General features: G+C 35.8%; 2 protein-coding genes across 32 annotated transcripts in view; both read left to right on the top strand.

Annotated features, from left to right (window-relative positions):
- Positions 1–23324, top strand: part of nfic (nuclear factor I/C) — a 225336-nt gene that overhangs the window by 76273 nt on the left and 125739 nt on the right. For all 31 annotated transcript variants that reach the window (XM_073910272.1, XM_073910278.1, XM_073910273.1 and 28 more), the window contains one exon: positions 17583–18114. In XM_073910272.1, coding sequence (XP_073766373.1) covers positions 17583–18114 — 532 coding nt within the window. The remainder of the gene's footprint in view (positions 1–17582; positions 18115–23324) is intronic.
- si:ch73-196i15.3 overlaps positions 1–23324 on the top strand; it is a 239069-nt gene that overhangs the window by 6419 nt on the left and 209326 nt on the right. The window lies entirely within an intron of this gene.

A 23324-nucleotide genomic window follows, 5' to 3' on the forward strand; every position in this document is an offset into this window, starting at 1 on the left:
AAATGTACATGTACTGATCAGTTATTTATAATGAGATTGAGAAAGCGCACTGTCTATTTTAACTTTAATCACAAAAGATGAAACTGCATTGGTTAAAATAATAAAGCACAAGCAGAACTATGAGTAGTTCTTACGTAAATTGAATTCATCATGAGAATTAAATCATGTGTCAAAGTTTAAAATGATTTTTCATTTGATTCTGGATTGATAATTTTGCTTGGTAATTTCAGGGAAAATAGTTGACCTTTTGTGTAACATGACTAAAAGGTTGTATTTGTGTTTGCGTGGGTTAAGGTGTAAGGTGTTTGACACCCAAGATCTTTGTTTCTATCTTCATGGTGATCTCGTTCCTCAGTCATTTAGAAAGTAAGGAAACTTGGGGACATTTTTACAACTGGCAACCCCTTCTGCAAATGAACCAAACAACTGCTTAGTGGAAAATACCATACAACTGAATTCTTCGCACGCACAGTTATGCTTTCGTGTTTCATGAGCCCCAATCTTGCGCAAAATCAGGGCACTGGAGCTTGTTTGAAGTTAGTTGTGTTGCTTTCTAGATACATTTCTAGTGCGTAGCAACGATACTTTTACTAGAAGATATGAAATCTTTCTGTTTAAACAACATTTTGAAGGCCCACAGTCTTCCTTCCCCCATAGCAGACACATGGGGAGTTACAAAGACCTGAAGATCTAGTAGTTGTGTGAGGCATGAATTGTTGCATAGACTCAATCATGCATAATTATGCTAGTCCGTCTTTGTTTCAAAGCTTAAAGGAAACAAACCCTCTCCTTGTGTCATCAATGGGAGGTTCTTGTCATTTCAGATGCTAATTGAACAGGTGCCTTTGACTATCATGGGAACATGAACTCTGTGACTTCTTTCTGGGATAGAAAATCACTTGTGTCTTTTGGAGCTTTAAACAATATATATAGATTTTTTTCCTCTGTTCTTTGTGCTGAAATGAAATTCCTACTGTTTTATTGCCCCATGTTATGAAAAGGTCTTTTGTTTTCAGTACTTTTCGTATATACTATTATATGGGTGATTCTATGTTAATGGTACATCAAAGGTTCAAGAAACCCTTGAGTACTTTTTTTGAGATTTTAACAGATTTGTGTGTTTTGAGCATCAGCTAAGACGATTTTAGCACCTGTTAGCTTTAATCGAGGGAAAAACTGGATAATTTTGAGCTTTTCAACTAATTTCAGCTTCCGGGTTTAAAATGATTTTTGGGGCGAGATCAAAATCAGCGACGTAGCGCAAAACTGCAAGTGCAAAGATGACGTGTCGGTTTCTCATTATTATTTATAGCTGAGTTTTCTTATCCTATGAGAAGAGCTTGCTTCTTAATTATTCATGATTATTCAATTATTCATGCTTTCCTAAGACAAGACAGACCTGCCAGTGCCAAGCTGTGAGACACGGACCCACAGCACACAGTATTAAGCAGTTCATGAAGGGTCGTATGTGTTTGTTTCCATGATCCACGGGGTTTGTTGCATGTTTTTCCCCGCGATGCTGTCAGGGCCGATACAGCCAAGCTGTGTGTGAGCTGCAAGTATTTTTGTCAGGAGAGCAGTATGAGAATTGGAGAATGGCGGACGTTGTCTTTTATCAGGAGCTCATTCACATTTAGACACATCGCCGTGCTGCTGTATTTGCCTAAACCTCTAGATTACCAGCAGGGCTAATGGTTAAAATAGACAGGGCAAGAGACCTGCTGCACTCAGTCTGCATTTAGACCTATGATTCAGACGCTGGGATTGAGGGAAAAGTCCTCATTTATAGTGTTTATATAAACACGCTTATCTTTATAATTATATAAATTGTGGTTATCTGTATATAAAAATTACGAATAACAAATGTAGCGGGGCATTAAATTACTGTTTATTTTTTGCATTTTAACTTAAACTATAAAATCATGCGTCTCCTCACGGTTAGGGTCTCATTTTGTGACCCGACTGACAACAGTTATTCGCTCCCCTCCTTCTCCTTCGCTGGCCACGCCCACTCCTGCCCTTTGCTCGTGGAGCTCCACGCCCAGTATGATGCATCTTTTGAAAAAATTCTGAGGTAGACCTGAACCGAAAGTGGGGGGTGTCATTACCCTTTAAAGATAAACCCTCTATTGTTTATTAAAAACAATAATTTTAATGAATCAGTTTTAAATAATAACACAAATTATATCGAGTTTTCTTTAAAAAGAAAATCTGCATGTGCATTAATGGATATTTAGTCCTAAAAATATATACTTATACCTGTTTTAACCGTCTTAGCCTCCTGAATCATACATTATTAATGAACAAATTAAAATAATGCTTAATAATGATCATAAACTTTACAAATTTCAACAAACATTTGCATGAAACAGATATTTTCTGAATTATTTCAATATGATTATTCTGTAAATTTTCTGTATTATTTGGTTTTGAATTTAATTAATAAAAAATACATTTTGTGTCCCTACGTTTTGGCCAACTTTGGTACAGTGCTCAGCATAATTGAGCACACCCCATTTTGAAAATGAACATTTGTATGAATATCCATTTCTCAGTGAATGTAGGCAATGTATTGTGATGCATTTAAACAAAACAGATTTCTTAAACAGATAAATTTATTAAAATAATATTTAGAATTAAAAAAAAATATAGAAATGAAACCTTTTTAGAAATTGAACGATACTACAATTAAATTTAGACAAAATATTGCAAAAAAAAATGACAACCTACAAAATTTCAACAATTTTTATTTGTTTATTTTTATTTTTCTTCTTTTTAAAATTTGTATTTAATATTTTTCTATAACAAATAAATTTGGCTGTACTAGTTTTGGACTGTTATCGCAAGTTATTTTGTTAGATAAGCCCAAAATTCGGCTTCAGTACTGACTAATCTAATGTACAGTATATTTACAAATATAATATTGTATAGCTTCCTATTCAAATATGAATTTTAAATACATATTTGTGAGGGGTGTACTTGTATATGATGGGCACTGTATATTACTGTAGTTATATTATTAATATTAACCAACATATAAACTAGTATATTTGGTATACTATTAATATTAGTATATTAGTAAAAAGGCAAAAACCATCGATAGAAAATAAAACATGTTACTTGATTTCACTTGTTTCAGCAGGAAATTGTGGAAGACACATAGGTGTATATTTTTTCTTTTTTCATTAGGATACACCAAAAAGACAATAATACTGTATTATGAAAATGCATAAAATTTCTTTTTAGAGATGCCATGTAGTTTCTAATTTAAAGGTGAAAATGGTGAAAAACGTCAACAAGCAACAAGAGAGAGAGAGGCCACATTTTGGTGTCTGCCTAAAGTTAAACTAACAAAAATGAGGACATATACTGTACTTTTTAAACTTTTAACTGTAAATAAATTGTCAAAATATTAATGAAATAATATTTGGAACAATGCATAATGTACTGGAAAAAACTCTGTATTAAGTTTCAATACACTACACTTTTCCATTAACGTCCATTTAAACACATGCAGGTATCAAGCATGCTTTATCCATTTAAGTGCTCAGTGACATTTTATATGCTCAACTTGTAGTGTAGCTGGCTCCCCTCCTTTTTTAAACTCTATTTTGGTTTGCTTTGATGCATTAAATCTCATACGTTGCATTGACTGTCATATTTGCATACAGGACTTGTCTCTGCATTGAATGCATGTTTGTTTATATTGCTCATATGCAGGCTGGCATGCATGTGTGTTGCTGTTTTTAGCCCCTTGCTACAGTACGTCACATTTTAAATGAGCTGCTCTAAATTAACAGCCTTCCTAGGCATAAAAATGTCCCATTAAGTAGAAAGAGCAAACAGCGTAACCCACATAACACTGCAGCACATCGTCCACATGCTGCCTTTCCTCCAGAGAAAGCGGTTTTTACCCAGCATTCCCCTCCTCCATTCTGATGCTGCGAGCTGAGGGCTGACTCAGCGCTTGTGCAGAAGAAAGAGGCAGTATGACTCACTGAACATCCACTTTGATCCACTCAGCATTCAGGACCTCATCTCCCATCAGCCCACTGGGCACAGAGGAATAACCCACTGCAGTGCTCTGTGTCTTTGATAAGCTCTCAGATCTGTCCGGTAGTGTTTAGAGTGGAAGACGCACAAAGGGCTGGAGAGATGTTAGAACTTGTTGTGGTTGCATCGCAAATCCTTTAAAGTGCTTTGTTTTTGTTTTAGCATTTCTTTCAGCTTTAAGGTGACCGTGTGGGCTAGTGTGAAATGCATATCTGGGTGGTGGATTTGAAATGTCAAACTGTTTATAATGTATTTTGCCAGTTAAAAATGGCACATCTTTTTCTTGAGTGGGTCACACACAGATTAAACAATGTTTCTTGACAACCATTGCTTAAACACACATTCATCAAAAGAGTAGTTTGGACATTTTGCTAAACTTCTCCTTAAGTTTCCCCCTTTAAAAAAAGAGTTTTGTTTTGGTAAACAGGCCTTTCATTATAAAGGTTGAGCACACTTAATTTTTTTAGTCTCCCTTAAAGTCTGTTTAAAATTCATTAATTCATTTTCCTTTTAGTTTTTAATTTATTAGGTGTCGTCACAGTGCAATGAACCGCCTACTATTCCGGCATATATTTTACACAGCGGATGCCCTTTGAGCCACAACCCAGTACTGAGAAACACCCATACACTGTTACATTTACACACACACACACACACGCACACACACACACACACACACACACACACACACACACACACACACACACACACACACACACTACAGCCAATTTAGTTCACCCAGTTCACCTATACTGCATGTTGGGACTGTAGGGGAAACCGGAGCAGCCAGAGGAAACCCACGCAAACACAGAGAGAACATGCAAACTTCACACACAAATGCCAACCAGCCCAGCCAGGATTCACATCAGCAACCTTCTTGCTGTGAGGCGACTTTGCTAACCATTGAGCCAGAGTGCTGCCCTGAAATAAAAATTTACAGCATTTATTTTGCTTGCACACATTGTTATTCTTTTGTTGAACGATTAATCCTGGGAAGTTAATGCTTATTTTGGTAAACTTCAATCAAAGTCTGACCATTTGCTTCAGTGTTTGGTGGTCCTTTTTTGTTGATGTGAGTTTGAGAGCTTCAGCCACAATATCCTTAACCTTGTTCCTGTTATACCTTTAGTTTACCCAGCAGGCACAGAACGTCAACATGACGTCTGATTGACGTTGTACCCCAGCGTCGTGGGATGTTGCATTATGTTTGGAACGGTTTGTTTGGCTGACGTCAATGTCGAATGTCGGACAGACATGTTGATTACTTTCCAACGCTACTTAAAAACAACAAAATATCAACGTCTAATAGTGTTACAGCTTGATGTTGTGTGGACGTTACCAATATGACGCTGACGCTGGATTTTGGTTGCCATACCTGAGGAATAAGTGAAGTTTATTTATAAACTAATTTCCAGAGGATCACATTATTATGATTGCCTGCGGCTGGTCCCGCATTATTTAGTATATGATTCACCAATCAGACGATTCCTAAGCCACTATAAATACCCTAATAAGTTCCATATAACAGACATCTTCATTTGAAGAACCTCCCCTTTCCACTCTACTCCTCCTTCTTTCATAGATGGGTGGCACCGTGGCCCAGTGGTTAGCACTGTTGCCTCACAGCAAGAACTTCACTGGTTCTAGTCCTTATAAAGCCAGCTGACGTTTCTGAGTTTACACGTTCTTCCTATGCTCACCTGGGTTTCCCCCGGGTTCCCCGGTTTCCTCCCACCGTCCAAAAACATGCAACTTAAGTTAATTTAATCCAAATCGGTACCATAGACATGCTAAGTAGTTAACTCTTAAGAGCAATCACTATCTGTTCATTAGCTACTACAGCAGGGGAGTTCTTGAGATCTATTGAGCTCAAACTCCTCTCCCGCCTTGCAAATGGGAGGGAGCCCTGGGCTTGAGGATCTTATGAGCTCAGGGCTCTCTCCCATGACAGCTTGCCAAACAAGCTTTATAATCAATTATCAGCTAAGTGTGAACTCTTGAAATGTCAGTATTTGACGTCAATATGACGTTGGCTTAAGGTGTTGGCTCGACGTTGGATTTTGGTCACTTTTCAACACAACCTAAATTCAACAAAAAATCAACATCATTTCATGTCGTTATTGGACATCAAAATAATGTTAGACGCTGATGACCCAAATCTAACTTAATATTAATGTCTTATGACATTGTGTGTCTGCTGGGTAGCTACTCACTATTTTGTTTCAGTTGGAACTGGAAGTACTTCAACTTACTACAATGAAAGTCTCTGTAACTTCCGGTTCATGCAGATTTTAAATAGTTGGAAAATGTAGTATTCAGGAGGTGAATTTCCTGAACAACACCATGTTGTCACTACCAAAGTATAATGTATTGTTGGAAAAAACTCACCAGCTAGTTATGACTGTTAGGAACTGTGTCACACATCCGTTGTTCAAACCACATTGGTTAAAACAGTTGTTAATGAGCGATAGCTTCTGCTAATTAAGCAGTTTCCGATTATTGCTGTATAATAAGCATTACATCTAAAGACTGCAGTGCTTGTTTTTGTTCACTATTACTTAGTTTTGATGCATTTTACTGAATACATGTGATTGGCTGATGAAATTTCAACTTTCTAGAGCACTTTCAAACAACCACTATAGGTACCAAAGTGCTGTACATAAAACCACATAACACATGCAAACATACAATGAGCCAAAATATATAAACACACAACACACAATTAAAAGCTAAAGAAAATAAGTGTTTTTTCAGTGAACTCTGAAATGACTTAAAAGTAGCAGATGTTCTTAAGGAGAGTGGAAGATCATTCCAAAGTTTTGGAGCTGCTACTGAAAAATCACCTCAACATTTCAAGCGGGATTGTAGAACTTGCAAATGGAGTCCATCTATAGAGCAAAGAGATCTTACAGGTTGATGTATGTTAATTGGTCCAGAAATTACTCTAACTTTAATATAACATTAAAGAAAGGATGTGAGACACTACCCAGAGTGTCTAATTCAGGACATGTCCCAAACAGAAGCATGCCTAGTCTTCTTCCCTTTGGCTCTGAAAGAATGTCGAAGATGAATCCATTACCCAGATCCTAGACGATCCACTTCTCAGCCAGTCAGTAGAAAGAGAAAGAAATTGCTTTTGGCAACGGCAGTGCAACAGTGCAGGAAGGGTGGTGTAGTGGGGGAGAGCGAGCGAGTGAGAGAGTGTCTGCTGTTAATGCTCAGAGGGCATTCTGGGTAAATTGCAGTGTTACAAAAATTCAGGGCTCACTGGCGTTTTTTCTTTCCCTTGGCACGCAGTGCTCTTCACGAGGTGAAAGGTGAATCATAGCAGAGTATGAAAACAGCGGGGTTATTTAATTGATCGCTACATATGGTTTTGCTAAAAGAGTAGTTTTAAAAGCCGACAGTTATTTTTATTGCTAATGATGTGTCTTGGAAAATCGTCTAATTCTTGGGGATCGGAGTCAATCTTCAATTCTCCCGACCGCGTCATTTTGGGAAAACTGTCTGGGAAAAGCTCAGCCCTCGGGACACATGCCTGCGACACGCCGATCGACCATAGCAACACTTTTTTGTGTGGGTGTGTGTGACCACAACACCCCTATTTTGTCATCATTTGGACTTCTCCGCTCCCTCCCTCATTCCCTCTCTCTCTCAGTCTCCACTTGGAAAAAGATTTGCACAAAAAAAGAAAGAAAAGAAAATCACATTCTCTGTTTAAGACATAATAAAGATGGTATCCCAGCAACGGACAGGAATAAAAACACATTTCCCTGAGCTCCGCAATAACAAAATGATTCAATTACTGCATAAATACAGCTGTGCGTGCATGTGTGTGTGAGCGGTGAGTTGTCAGCCTGGCTTTTTCAGGACACTCCAGTGGTCACCGTTTCCCCTCATGCTATCGCTGCCGTCCCGTCAGATCAAAGATGCTCGGTTCATCTGCCATAATGAAGCCATTCATCAGCCGTGTTTATCAATAACATTCTCATCCTTAATGTGCACATGAGATGCAGTCAAATCGCTCTTCTCGGGCTGATTGTAGTAAAAACAGAGCGTCCCGTTGGAGAGCGTCCAGGCCTAATATGGAAAAAGACAGAGTAGGCAGGAGAGGGAAAGAAGGAGAGAGAGAAAGGCAGTATATGCCTCTCAGTTCTCCACTAAACGCCTTCGTGTTGGTGTTGTAAATTATGTAGCATTTAAGCGGAGGGTTTAAAAAGATATAGTTTTAGGTTAGAGCTGTATTGCGCTGTAACGTGTTGAGCTGTGGTGTTTATGTGAAAGACATGGGTTTGAGTTTGCATTCTTTTACTCATCATATCCTGTCCATTCATACAATAAGGGCTTCACCATATTGCATTCTGTGTTTGTGTGTGTCTCAATATAAATATATATATAAATCTGTCTGACAGTAGAACTTTTGCTCTAGTTCTTATTTCACTGATGTGTTTATTTAATGGACTGTTTTATTTTCTCTGCATATTACTGACACAAAGTAGAACAAAATTCAGTTTTGTTTCCCAATAATTCAATTCTAGTTGCTGTTCATAGCTTGTAGTTATTTTAAAAGCTAGTCTGTAGTTTAAAGTAGCAAACATTCATTCAGTTTCTTTTTAGCTTAGTTCCTTTATTAATCAGGGTTCGCCACTGTGGAATGAACCGCCAACTTATCCAGCATATGTTTTATGCAGCGAATGCATTTCCAGCTGCAACCCAACACTGGAAAACACTCTTTCACACTCCCTCACACACATACACATTGGTCAATTTAGCTTATTCAATTCACTTACAGTATAGCGCATGTCTTTGTACTGTGGGGGAAACTGGAGCACCAGAAGGAAACCCACAGGAGTAACGGGGAACATGCTAACTCCACACTGAAATGCTGACTGACCTAGCTGGGGCTTGAACCATTGACCTTCTTGAGGTGGTGAGGCGATCGTGCCACCCACTGCGCCACCGTGGTGCTCTTAAAATATTTATATATTATTTAATTTTTTATGATTTTTAATTTGCTACTTTTTTGTGTTGTTTCTAAATTCAGTTGGTGCATTTGAGTCTTTTATTTTTATTTTATTGTGAATGTCAGACCTTTTATTTTATTGATATGAATAACCATATCTTATTTTGCATTCATCAGGTTTTCTTTAATTTATTCAGCATTAAAGTCGCTGGATTATCCAAAAAGTAGTATTACCATTTCTTTTCTTTAATAATGCATTACTATACAGTACAACACAAAACAATAAAATATAATACGTTGCAAATTAAAATTGCAAAGATAATGGAATTTTATAATATAATATAATATAATATAATATAATATAATATAATATAATATAATATAATATAATATAATATAATATAATATAATATAATAAAATTTTAGGCTTGACTGTATATTTAATATATAGAGATTGCATTTGCAGTAAAATGTGGATTTAAAAAATATATTTATTTATTTAATTATTTATTCATATACATTTATTTATTTGCATACAAACCTGGTCCTGGTCCTGATCCACACTACCGGTCAAAAGTTTGGGGTCAGGTTTTTTTTTTTATACAATTATTCTGTTCATTTTCCCAGTGATGGGTTGCAGCTAGAGGGGCATCCGCTGTGTAAAAACGTGCTGAATAAGTTGGTGGTTTATTCCGCTGTAGATTAATAAAGGGACTAAGCTGAAAAGAGAATGAATGAATGAATATTCTGTTTATCAAGGCAGCATTTATTAAATGTAAAAAAGTTAAATTGTTAAATGTTTATTAAAATTTTAAATAACTGTTTATTGAATGCAGTTTCAAATTAAATTATTACTCCAGTCAGTATTGCTTTTATTACTATTACCATTAATAAGAGTTATAATTATATTTAATATTAGAGTGATTTTTGAAGGATCATGTGTCAAGACTAGAGTAACGAAGCTAAACATTTATCTTTAAAATCAGTGGAATAAATTATTAAATTAAAATTATGAACTACTTTTGAACAGTTATTTTATTGTGCAATAACATTTTACAATTTTTTACAATTTGTACTGTATTTTTGATGAAGTAAATGCAGCCTTGATGAGCAGGAGAAGCTTATTTTAAAACAAAAATCATTGGTAGTTTATAATGTATAATTTTTAATTTTAATTTAACGGTATGCATTTTATTTAATATTTAATTATTTAATATTTAATTGCTCTGTGGTGCACTGCATTGCTTTGGACAGATGGTCCTCCATAACCATTGTGTGTACCGTGATGCATGATTCCGTTTAGGGACCCAGTTTGAAAATCTTTATAATTACAGTTCTGTTTGGTGACACTAGAGATGCATGCAGAAATTACACAGACATTTCCACATTCCTGTCAGTCTTGGCCTGGATTGGGCCTTATTTGACCCAACTTTCAGCTTTTTTCTCAAGGCTGCAGACTGGAAAAAATGCCCAACAAATGTTTATTTTCGCCCGAGTGGTTGGTATATTTGCTAGTGCCGAAGCCAGGGCAGTGAAAGCAGCTCTAAAGAGAAGAAAACACATCCACACACACACGTCTGCAGGGAAACAGGCCCATCTCTAATCCACCTCTATTCCTCAAATCACCGTTTCCTCCTGGCGTTTCCTTCCTGGAAATCTGCGCCGTCAGGGTGAAAACCGTGTCCAGATTCCACTAAGTTCTCCAGCCAAATGTCCGTTTGAATATTTATTCAATAGACCCAAATTTAGTTTGGGAAACTATTTTGGGTCAAACTATTTTAGGATGTAACAAAGCTAAACAAAACAACCTTTTACCATTTCTCTGAACGCATGCAGTTGAAGCGGAGGAGGTTTTAGCAGGTTTTTTTGAGCAGGACATCAGATCTCGTTTCTGTTTGTGCAGCTTGCTCGTCTGGATTTTGTCAGATTCTTTCTCCTTTCTTTCTTTCTTTCTTTCTTTCTTTCTTTCTTTCTTTCTTTCTTTCTTTCTTTCTTTCTTTCTTTCTTTCTTTCTTTCTTTCTTTCTTTCTTTCTTTCTTTCTTTCTTTCTTTCTTTCTTTCTTTCTTTCTTTCTTTCTTTCTTTCTTTCCTTTTCTTTTCTTTTCTTTTCTTTTCTTTTCTTTTCTTTTCTTTTCTTTTCTTTTCTTTTCTTTTCTTTTCTTTTCTTTCTTTCTTTCTTTCTTTCTTTCTTTCTTTCTTTCTTTCTTTCTTTCTTTCCTGTAAATGTTTGGAAAGTTTATTCAGTAAGTGTATCGGTTTCGAGTCGTACAGTGAGTCTCCAGGCCTCCCAATTACTGCTTTCAGCTTCTTCTGGTGCACAAACTTAAATAGCTGGAAATAAAAACACATTATGGCCTGCTATTGCTATTGGGTTGAAAAACATGTTCAATTTGGTTTCGTCTTTCAGGCCAGCTCAGTGAGAGCAGTCTTAAAAGAGGTTTAATACTCTTCTCCACATAGCTCTGAAGCAGCACTGGGGCACGGCAGTCAGTTTTTGTGTTTCCAGCGTTGGAAAAAGTACATATGCAAATACGGTTTCTGTACTTGAAAATTAATTGGACATTCTGTTAAAATATGAAACTTGAATAACTGAATGCTGCTTTATTTCAAGTGTATTTGTGATTGTTTTTTCCTTTGTCGATTTCTTATCTTGTTTTCAACATCAGCATGCATTGACAATGCAAATGATGTAGTGAACATAATGTAGAAAAAGGTAGAAAAACCTACTGAATGTGAAATGCAATTAGAATGGGCTCTGATGTAGTCAATGTGTTTTTCTTAATCTGAGCAATTAATAAAGACTTTAAGACATTTTACCATGATTCACAGGAGATGCCATGTGTCAGTACTTGTTTAAATTGTAGTATGATCATGTGTTCTTTTATATTTTTTAATACAAGCAGGTCAGAAGAAATATTTTAGAGTTTAATTTTTTTTTACATATGAATATCTTTTAAATGACCCATTTTTTCACAAAAGTTATATGTAAAGTGTAACTGTAGTTACTATGGTAGCACAAATACAGTAACATAAACAAATGACCCAGTACTGTAGTTTTCTACAGCCATATGGTTTATAATAATACACCACAGAGTAAAACTAAAGTAGTTTTTACACTAGTAAAAATTAAAGTATACAGTATTTATTACAATTGATCTGTTCACTATGCTGTAGCATTTATTATCAAAGTGCTGCAAATTCTTAGGCCTGTCATGATAAGGAATTTTTGTTGTGCAATATAATGTCACAGAAATTGTTGCAATAAGCGATATCATTGTCATTTTGAGATTTTTATGCCACTGTGTAAATAATGGTTGTATAACAAAATAATAATGCAAAGAGCCATGAACACTTTTACATACTTATCATTCTTAAGGTTATTTCTTATAGTTTCTAAAATTAGATGTTTAAAAGGTAAATGTCCTATTATATATACTATTAAATTTCCTTTTAGGTAAATGCCCAAGTATAAACTTTGACACCGGTAAAGAAGAATATAAATGTCTTTGTAAAATGGCTTTAACATTATTTGTGAGTTTGTAAATATATATTAAAACGGCAAAAATAATGTAGGTCATCTCCAAGTATTGCATAATAAGTTGATATATTGATTATTGTGACAGGCCTACAAATACTATAATATATACAGTATAAAACAATTTACTATACCATTTTTTCCTTTGACCCATATGATTTCTTCATAGTTATCCTTGATGCATGTGGCCCATACAGTGGGTGACACTTTAAAATGAGCATTACTGCCATGCCTAGTACTGCCGCCGTTATAAAGGGGTAAGAACGTGTATGACCGCAGTTTACGACTATGGTAATTATCCCATTATATATACTATTAAATGTCCCATTAGGTAAATGTCAAAGTATAAACTTTGACACCGGTGAAGAAGAATGTTAATGTCTTTGTAAAATTGCTTTAACGTTATTTGTGAGTTTGTAAATAACCAAGTTTGTAAATACCAAGAGGCACAAGGGGATGGGATGCAAACGGAGAGAAATAGGCTATACAGTAGGTGTAAATATTCTGCTGCTTGTAAATGAAGATGAAACTATGAAAAAAAACAACATTATAATTCCTTCATTAATCATCAAAACTTAACATGCTTTATTTCTATTTTTATTTCATTGTGAACTTTAGGTGAAATAAGGATTAACAATTTTGCTTTTAAACATATAGTAATCTAAAAACTAGTAATAAAAATAATAAGTAATTATTAGTAGGCTAAAGCGAGTTATTCGTCCTGCAAGAATAAAGAGCATATATGGAGAGAATCACGTTGGTTTTAATAAATATATAGAAATTTATAATTATAAATAGCTAATTTATAATGAGCTTAAATTATATATTTTTATTTATTTATTTTTTATTTTATATATTTAAATTATATATATATATGCGGTATTTAGGCTGACCCAGATGTGTAGACAATAAACATTGCTTAAACATTAAAATGTGCTTTTATAAAAAAAAAAAAAAAAAAAAAAAAAAAACAATATATATATATATATATATATATATATATATATATATATATATATATATATATATATATAATTTTATTAATTTTTTAATTTATTTATTTTTTGAATGTTGGCTATGTTTAGGATAGGATAAAATAGCACACAGTATAAAAAAAATTTTTCAGTCCACTTGCACTATAGGCTAGCCTATGCCGTGCAACAGGTGCTTTTGACCTAGATATGCAGTCAGTGCACAAAGCATCCCAGCATTATGGATATATTATTAGTATTATTTGTAGTAGTAGTAGTAGTAATAATACCTACTACCTCCGAAGCGGTGGCAAGGACGGCAGCAGAAGGAACATATTGAAGTGGTGAAATCTGTACCTTCTTAATTTCCATAGAAATTAATTTTCATATTGATTTGTTTATATTCAATACACACAACTGTAGTATTTCACAATGCTACTCCACATTTATAGCGTTAGTTGCATATGTTGTTTGCATCAGAATATATCTAAGGCTCATTTTTGGCCCTCGAGCAGCCCGCTGAGGTCTTGATGCTGGTGTTTGAGGAAGCAGGGTTGTTTTAGGTTAGAGAACAGTAAATGCTCTGCAGTTTCATGGGACAGTTTGAGCTGAGCAGCTGTAGGAGTGTAAAAGTCTTGACCGGTGTGAGCTGAAAAACTGACTTATCGCAAGAGATCCACAGCATGCCGGAGTCACGTCTCATTATGTTCCTAAAAAACCTGCTCACCGCTTGCAGCACAACCAGACCAGGGAGTGCTGTGTTTCTTTTTTTCTCCCCCCTTTATTTCTCTGTTTGAATTACTGCTGCCAAGCAGCCCTCGGCCATTTTTTCCCTCTGTGGTTGCATTATGCCTAAGCAAAAGTGACACTCTGGTAACTATGTCATGCTATATTGATGCCACAGCTGACATCATTCAGTTTGAGCCTGAGTTTCATTACTTTGCCATAAGTGCAGAGCCCTCCTATTGAACATAACTCCATTCGCATGTGGGGATTTTTTTTTTTTGGCTGATGATTATCGCAGAACTGTAATGCAGCACTCTCATTATGACTGTTTTATGCACACACACGCACAAATGGCCACGGTGGTGCGCGCAGAGCTTCAACTCTTGTTAATGATAATTGATAGATGCGCATGTTTAATGTTCGGTTGGGGTTTGAGTAACATTTATAGCACGGTCTGGTGCTAGTTTAGGGTTTTAGAGATGGTCAAATATGGAAGTAATTAGTCAGACCGAATGAATGCTGCGCTAAACGGTTAAGGGACTGCGGTTCGCGACGTGCCTGGGAGGTACATCTGTGTGTGTTGTTGTTGTTGAAAACTTACCACTGAAAGTGAAAACAGTCAACAAAACATAATTGGATAAATGATGACTGCACATGGGGCTCCGGCGAGAGATGGAAACAATACTGTGGGCGCGATAGAAATCTCTGCACACAATTAACGTCAGGTATAATTGAGATTTTAAAAAATAATAATCATCTGGAATTTACGTATTCTCGTTTGGTAAACAACATTGAACGGGGAAAAAAACACTCCAATAAATGCGTCAATACAGTCATGAGTAAAGATGATTCATTTGCCCTTTGCACTCCAGTTGAACTGCCGACGTGGCTTTTGCTCGTCAGAAATAGATTTTGAGCAGTGGTGGACAGTAACAAATTACAGTGCTCAGCATATATGAGTATTCCCCTCACAAATCTCTCGTTTAAATTTATATTTTTTTATAGAAAGCTATTATATTTGTGCATATACAGTAGATTAGCCAGTACTGAAGCCAAATCTGGAGCTTATCTAACAAAATAACTTACGATTTATGATAACTAACAGGCCAAAAACTAGTACACCTAAATTTATGTTATAGAAAAATATTAAATACAAATTTAAAAATGACGAAAAATTAAGAGAAGCAAAAAAAGTTGTTGCAATATTTAGCTTGAATTTAATTATATTATCTTTCAATTTCTAAATATGTTTGGGGACTAAATTTTATTTTCATGAATATATCTGTTTAATAAATCTGTTTTGCTTAAATGCACCAAATTACATTGCCTATATTCACTGAGAAATGGATGAAAATATTAATGCGATCAGTTATGCTGAGCACTGTAGTTTTACTTCACGACGCTTTTTTTCAGTTTATTTTAACAAACCTTTATGAATGAGCTGAATCTTATCTGTTTGTTGTTATATGGCCCACAGATTACACTGAACAATTTGTTTTTGAACTGAGTCAACTACTCATCTATTCAAATGATCTAGTCTGAGTGAATCTACAGTTAACCGCTCACTGATTCAGATGATCCAGTGAGAGTTTTTAGTAAATGACTCTGTAATTCTGTTCATAGCAAATGTCCATTCAATAGCTCACTCATTCAAAAGATTTTGTCAGAGCAATTCTCTAGAAAATGATTCACTGAATTTACAAACGGAATCAAAATGAGTTAAAATGGGAGATCCTCTCAGCTTGAGTATCCCTGACTATTGGAACAAAACCTGAAAAGTAATAATGCTGAATTTAGGTATAATTATTGTAAATGAAATATTTGTCTGTTCTTTGTGAAGTAAAACTGGTAAATGAACGTGGAAGTAATGCTTGAATATGGATATGTCTATGTTTGTGTATTATCATTAGAGTTTTTGTTCATTCTCATGCATTGGAAACAAAACTAGAATGCTTACATTGTTCAAATTTAAAACAAATGTTGTCCATGTTATATGTTTTTATATTGCGATTTTTATAGCAGTAATCATTAGAATATCAAGGAAAGGGATTGTTCCATGTAAATTTCCTACTGTAAATATATCAAAGTCAAGTTTTTGTTAGTAATATGCATTGCTTATTTTGGACTTAATTTGGACAACTTTTAAGGACGATTTTCTCAATATTTAGATTTTTTTTAACTTTCAGATTCCAGATTTTCAGATAGCTGTATCTCAGCCAAATATTGTCCAATCCTTACAAACCATACATCAGTGGAAAGCGTATACATACAGCTTTGAACTCGTGTATAACTATCAGTTTCAAAACAGAATAAAGTTACCTCACTGGTTTTGTGTTCCATGGTCACTTTGACAGTTTTCTTTTAGTTACATACTGGGCTGTATAATACATTTGGCTATTCTCACTTGTTTGCACACTTGCACACTATCATTAATTAGTGCACACTCAAAAAAGTTTTTACTACTGCTTGTTTCAACTACCTGTTTAAAATGAGCTGAAACGAAACAAATGTTTTTTAAATAAAGTTGATTACGACAACATTGCCATAGCAAACTGTGAGATATGTAAACTTGGCATTACCTGCCGGGTCTTTTAAGTTGAGGTGCTATTTGTTTTTATATTTATTTTTTTTATATTTACTGCTGCTCTAAAGTCTAAAAGTGAAGAATTGATGTTATTTATGACTTGATTGTTCAAGCTACCTCACAGAAGTGCTCTGTTTGTTAGCTGAGTTGTTAAATGTTAAAATAAGTAGAATTAAATAAAAAAATAAGGAACATCCTAAATCTGTTTCTTTGCTCTACTTTATTCTTTTTTTAATGTATTTTAGAATTATCAGATTGGGTTTCGGTATCGGTAGATACTCAAAATCAAATGACTCAAGGGTGACTTGAAAATGACTCAAAACCTGATTGGGGCATCCCTTATTTAAACCTTTATTTGATAAAACCATGTTGGACCAACTCAATTGCATTTAATTGTTAATTTTTTTTTTTTTTTTTTTATTTGGTGCCAAACAGATTTATTGAATGGAAATTGTGCCCTCAATTAAATTGAGTTCATCTAATGAGTGTATAACAAGTTTTTGTTATAAAGTTAAACTTTAGTTTTTGCTAAATTTATATTAATCTTTTCACTTTTAATACTTAATTACTTAATAAAATTTTATAAAATTTAAAACTTAAAATTATAAAAGAGAAAAGGAGAACTTTTTACTCCTGGAGTAGTATTTAGCCATTTCACTTAGGTGCTTGATTTGTGTTCTTCATCCGCCACTGATTTCGAGCAAACACAATGAATAACTCTTCTGTTGTTCTCTTTTGTTTTTCCCCCAGGATGAATTCCATCCGTTCATCGAGGCGCTGCTGCCGCACGTGCGTGCCTTCGCCTACACCTGGTTCAACCTGCAGGCCCGTAAACGCAAGTATTTCAAAAAGCATGAGAAGCGAATGACCAAGGATGAGGAACGCGCGGTCAAGGATGAACTTTTAGGCGAGAAGCCTGAAGTTAAACAGAAGTGGGCGTCACGTCTTCTCGCAAAGCTCCGTAAAGACATCCGGCCGGAGTGTCGAGAGGACTTTGTGCTGTCCATCACAGGGAAGAAGCCTCCATGTTGCGTCCTCTCGAACCCAGACCAGAAGGGCAAAATGAGGCGCATTGATTGTCTGCGGCAGGCGGATAAAGTTTGGCGTCTGGACCTGGTGATGGTGATCCTGTTCAAGGGCATCCCGCTCGAGAGCACAGACGGGGAGCGACTGGTTAAAGGTGGCCAGTGCTCCAATCCCATCCTCTGCGTCCAGCCTCATCACATCAGCGTGTCCGTTAAAGAGCTAGACCTCTACCTCGCGTACTTCGTGCAGGAGAGAGGTGAGTTTGCTAACATTTTGTTTTTATTAGCGCATGTGAATGAATCCTCGCCCATTCAGGGAGTGGAAGATTCTGGGAACTGCGCTGCCGCTCAACCCTTTATGGCAGTACTGGGAAGTCATATTGTGCAAAGGTACAGAGAAACCTAGGCTTGCTGAGCATACGTGTGGCGTAAATCATAGAAAGATGCTCTGGCTCGTTCTTCTGAGAAAACTGTTGACTCATCATCCTGTGCTGCTCGGTACCAGGAGCGCCCAATTTCGAGTGCAACTTTTGCATGCAGGCATCATGACACACCGCACTTGTCTGCGTTTTCAAACCAGAGCTGCGCTGTCAACAATCACAGACGTTGGTTTGTAACCAAAGAGACAGGAAGAAAGGGAGTTTAAAATGTAAACAAAGCTGACAGTGAGACTCATTTAACGTCTGACAGTTGGAAAGATGTGCTTGAGTTTATTGATGTTTGCCAGATAAGAGGAGCTTTGATGAAGGATGTTGGGGTACATTTGAATGGTGTAGCATGTAACTCTGCATTTGCCATCTATGAACTCCAATCTTTGACTTTACGCTCTAGTATTTAAAGCACAGGTGTTAGACTCAGCTTTTGGAGGGCTTTAGTTATGCTTTAACTAGGTCTGTCATATTAATCAATATATCGACTTATCGCACAACACATGGACATGACCTAAGTCATTTTTGGTGATGCAATAAATATATCACCTATACTTAAAAACCAATTATAGCAGCATTTTAGCTAATTGTGCATTTTAGCAAATTGTGCAACATCTCTATCTCTATTGGAGGCGTCAGTGTCAGTATGGTTAAAACACACTATAGCATTTACTATAAGTTACTATAGTGTATTTTCAAGTGGGTATCTGACAGCTGAAAATAGATCTGGTAGCAGATATCGCAGCCTCTTTTACTTTTTGCCTTGCACGTTTTTTGTGAACATTTATTATTATTTATTTAGTGTATGCGTTGTCACATTCTGATTCCAATGCCTCATTACTACATTGTTAAAATGACTATAATTAAATGAAATATTCTTAAGAATATAATACGATGTGTTCTTTGGAAGAGTGTACAGTACTTGCATTTTGATGATAATATATTGTCATTCTGGATTAATATAATGAGAGGCATAAAATGGTCTTAAAGTGACTATAGTTTTGTTCATTGCAATATATCTTGGTGCGATTTATTGTACAACAAATAATAGATATTGTGACAGGCCTAGCTTTAACCCTAATTAAACACTCATGATCAAAGTAATGGAGTCCTTCAGGCTTGTTTGAAACCTACTGGTAAATGTGTTGAAGCAGGGTTGGATCTAAACTCTAATTTAAAGGATAATCTACAAATATTTTCAGTCAAAGGTTTGGGGTCAGTAAATTGTTTATATACAGTATATAGATTCATACATTTAATTACCAAAGATGCTTGAAATTAGTTAAAGTGACAGTATATAGTAACAAAAGAAATGAGAAGTAAATGCTGTTTTTAAAACTTTCTAGAATAAAAAATCCTAAAAAAAAATTGTTTTCACAAAAAAATAATGGCCAGCATGGTGGGTCAGTTGTTAGCACTGTCGCCCTCATAGCAAGACAGTCACTGGTTCGAACCCCGGCTGGGTCAGTTGGCGTTTCTGTGTGGAGTTTGCATGTTCTCACTGTGTTGGTGTGGGTTTCCTCTGCTCTCCCCCACAGTCCAAAGACATGCACTATGGGTGAATTGAATCAACTAAATTGGCCCTAGTGTATGTGTGTGAATGCGAGAGTGTATTAGTGTTTCCCAGTGCTGGGTCGCGGCTGGAAGGGCATCCGTTGCAAAAAACATATGCTGCAAAAGTTGTAGGTTCATTCTGCTGTGGCGACCCCTGATAAATAAAGGGACTAAAGCGAAGGAAATAAAAAATAATAATCTAATAAAAATAATAAACACAACTGTTTTTAATGTTAAAATAAAATAATATATATATATATATATATATATATATATATATATATATATATATATATATATATACATACACACACAATTAGTAAAATGCAATGATTTGAAAACAAATATTTATTATTCTATAATTTAAATAAATATTATACTAATTATTATGTATTATTATTATTTTTGAGGGTAAATGGACTCCTTTAGGCACACAAAAAAAATCTTACTGACCCCAATTTAGTTTTTTTGACAGTCAACAAAATGGAAAGCTCGTGGTGTAATTATCTGTAAATCAAACTCCACCCACAGTACAACTCAAACTGATGATAACTAATGAATAGTGATTCATTAACATAGAAAATTAGTCAGAATGACGATTCGATTCTGGCAGTTGAACAACTTAATCAACAAGCATGTCTACCGTAGATCTCTTTAACTCAACTATATGCGTCTCATTTCTGCCCTTCTTTAGCTTCCGCTGTATATGATTCTTTAAGTGTTTTCCGTTAGTTCTTTTGAAAACCAAAGAATGAGTCAGCATAATATTTTGTGGTAATTAACAGCATGTTGTAGGTAATATCTACCGACACAATGTAGACCTTGTGATTGGACTTTAAATAAAAAAAATGGTTAACACAGTCACGCTAATTCAGATATAATTCCGTAGAAGTAAACGAGGGCCAGTCTCTGTGACACATTGGTGAATGCATGTAAGCTGAGGATGTGCAATGCTTAATAGTTTAGTTGAGTGGTCAACACGACCGGATGATTGAGTGTATGTGTGTGTTTTAGTGCAGCAGCAGTCAGAGTGACTCAGCTTTCTGAGTATGCGTGAATAATGCGATATCATCTCTCTCAAATTCTTCTGTACTAGATTCTGTGTTAAAAAACTTTTTTCAAAGATCTTAATGTTGTTTATTCTCATTTCCCCATATACTAAAATATTGTGTGCGCTAGTGTGTGCACTTTAGAGTGTGTTTACACTTGGCAGGTTTGATTGAAATGATCTCTGGTGCGATTGCTTTGCTAATTCGATCATCTAAATGAGTGTGAACGCAAGTGAAGTGACATCTTAGTCATGGTCCACTTGTAAATGAGCTCTGGTGTGGAGACATCAACAGAAATAAGCATGGATCAAAAACGAACCAAAAACAGGACTTGATGTCACATACAGAGGACAGAATGCTCTTCTCATCATGTTTGTGATGTTCAATATAGGCGTCGGAAATTCATCTCGTTGGTGTGTTTGACTGAGGATTTCCTGGGGCTGTTTTGTCTTCCTTGCACATTTTATAAGCTCTTCTTCACTAGCTCACACCTAAAAAGTTTATATCACCTGTATTCACACACAACAAGCATGTTTAGTCTAGCAGCACGCAGCATTGTTTTGGATAATCAGATGCTAAGTGAATGCTAAGCAGACCAGTGACCAAATGTATCATTTTGCTTTTTGAAACAAACTACACAGCGTTTAAAATATGCACAGCAATCACATTAAACAAACCTCTTGATGCAGTTAGTATAGTGTCCTCAAATCTGAGACTTGTATAAAACGTTTATGTTTCATCACCGCAACACAGTGGCTCAATGGTTTTGAATCCTGGCTGGGCCAGTTGGCATTTCTGTGAGTAGTGTGTATGTTTTCCCCGTGTTGCCTTGGGTTTCGTCCGAGTGCTCCGATTTCCTTCACAGTTCAAAGACATGCGCTAAAGTTAAATTGGATGAACTAAAATGGCTTAGTATTTGGGGGTTTCCCATTACTGGGTTGTGGCTGGAAGGGCATCCGCTGTGTAAAACTTATACCAGAATAGTTGGCGGTTCATTCCACTGTGGTGACCCCTGATAATCAGGGACCAAGGGTGTTTTCATACCTGCCTTAATTATTTTATTTGAATTACATGAGAGTTCTTTTTCTCTCTTGGTGCAGTTCCTTTGGGCAGGTGTGAATGTAGCATTCGCACTTAAGTGCGCACCAAAAGTGGACAAAAAAATACACTGGAGCGGTTCGTTTTTTTGTGGTGAGAACATGATCCGAACCTAGAACAGACCCATCCGCAAAAAGTACTGCAACTTTTTGGACTACTCCAGCTGCCGTAGTTTGATGCGCAGTGCATTGTGAGATGTGGAGGAAAAATATTTGTTGACAGCGCTTTATCAACCATTTTAATAGGCAAAAACATTACCTGATGAATCGTTGGTAATATTTTTCGGAAAACAACCGGAATGTCGCAGATAAGCTAAATTATTGACACCTTCTCCTTAAGTGACTTGCGATGAGCCTTCGCCATTTGCAATGCATTAAAACATTGTTTTCCAGCCGCAGCCGCGCATTATTCTCGAAAAAGTTTGTCTAAAGTGAAGTATACTAACTATACTAACATTATACTATAATAATAGTATACTATGCTAATAGTATACTATGACCAGGGATACAATCAGCCAGAACAGTCGTCCCTCCATAGTAAAAGCAATATTTTGTGTCTGCCGATTTGCACATTAATTCTGACCAGTCGAAAAGCAGTGTAGGAAATGTGTTCAATAACATCTGGCCAATGAGTGATGTGGATTAGGTCACATGACTGCATGAAAGCAAACAATGTGGTGTGAAAAGGAAGCAAAAACGGCAGAAAAATGCTGCAATGTATCGTTTGTTGCCCTTGGTCCAGACCAAATAAAACAAACCACAGATGTGAAAGCACCTTAAGCCAAAGGAAAATGAATGAATGAATGTTTCATCACTTTTAGACCAGAGTAGACTTCTGTTTAGAATTTTTGGAGTTGGTAGGATTCGTATAATGTTTTTTATTAAGAAGTTTCTACTGCTACTTAAATAAAAAAATACTAATAACATTACAGTTTAAAGAAAGAAAAATGTTTATATATATATATTATTTATATATATAAAAAAACTAAATAAAATAATCGTAAAAAACATGTAAAAAAAAAACCAAAAAAAAAAACCACATATACATTATAAACGATGTAACAGAAAACTTTTGCAGTTTTGCAGACTTTTCCAAACCGTGGTATACCTTGAAAACGGTTATAGTTCAGCGCAATTCATGTTCAATATTCATTCATTCATTCATTCATTCATTCATTTTCTTGTCGGCTTAGTCCCTTTATTAATCCCGGGTCGCCACAGCGAAATGAACCACCAACTTATCCAGTACGTTTTTTCATAGCGGATGCCCTTCCAGCCGCAACCCATCTCTGGGAAACATCCATACACATTCATTCACACACTCATACACCACAGACAA

Source organism: Danio rerio, chromosome 8 (assembly GCF_049306965.1).
Source record: "Danio rerio strain Tuebingen ecotype United States chromosome 8, GRCz12tu, whole genome shotgun sequence".
NCBI lineage: Eukaryota > Metazoa > Chordata > Actinopteri > Cypriniformes > Danionidae > Danio > Danio rerio.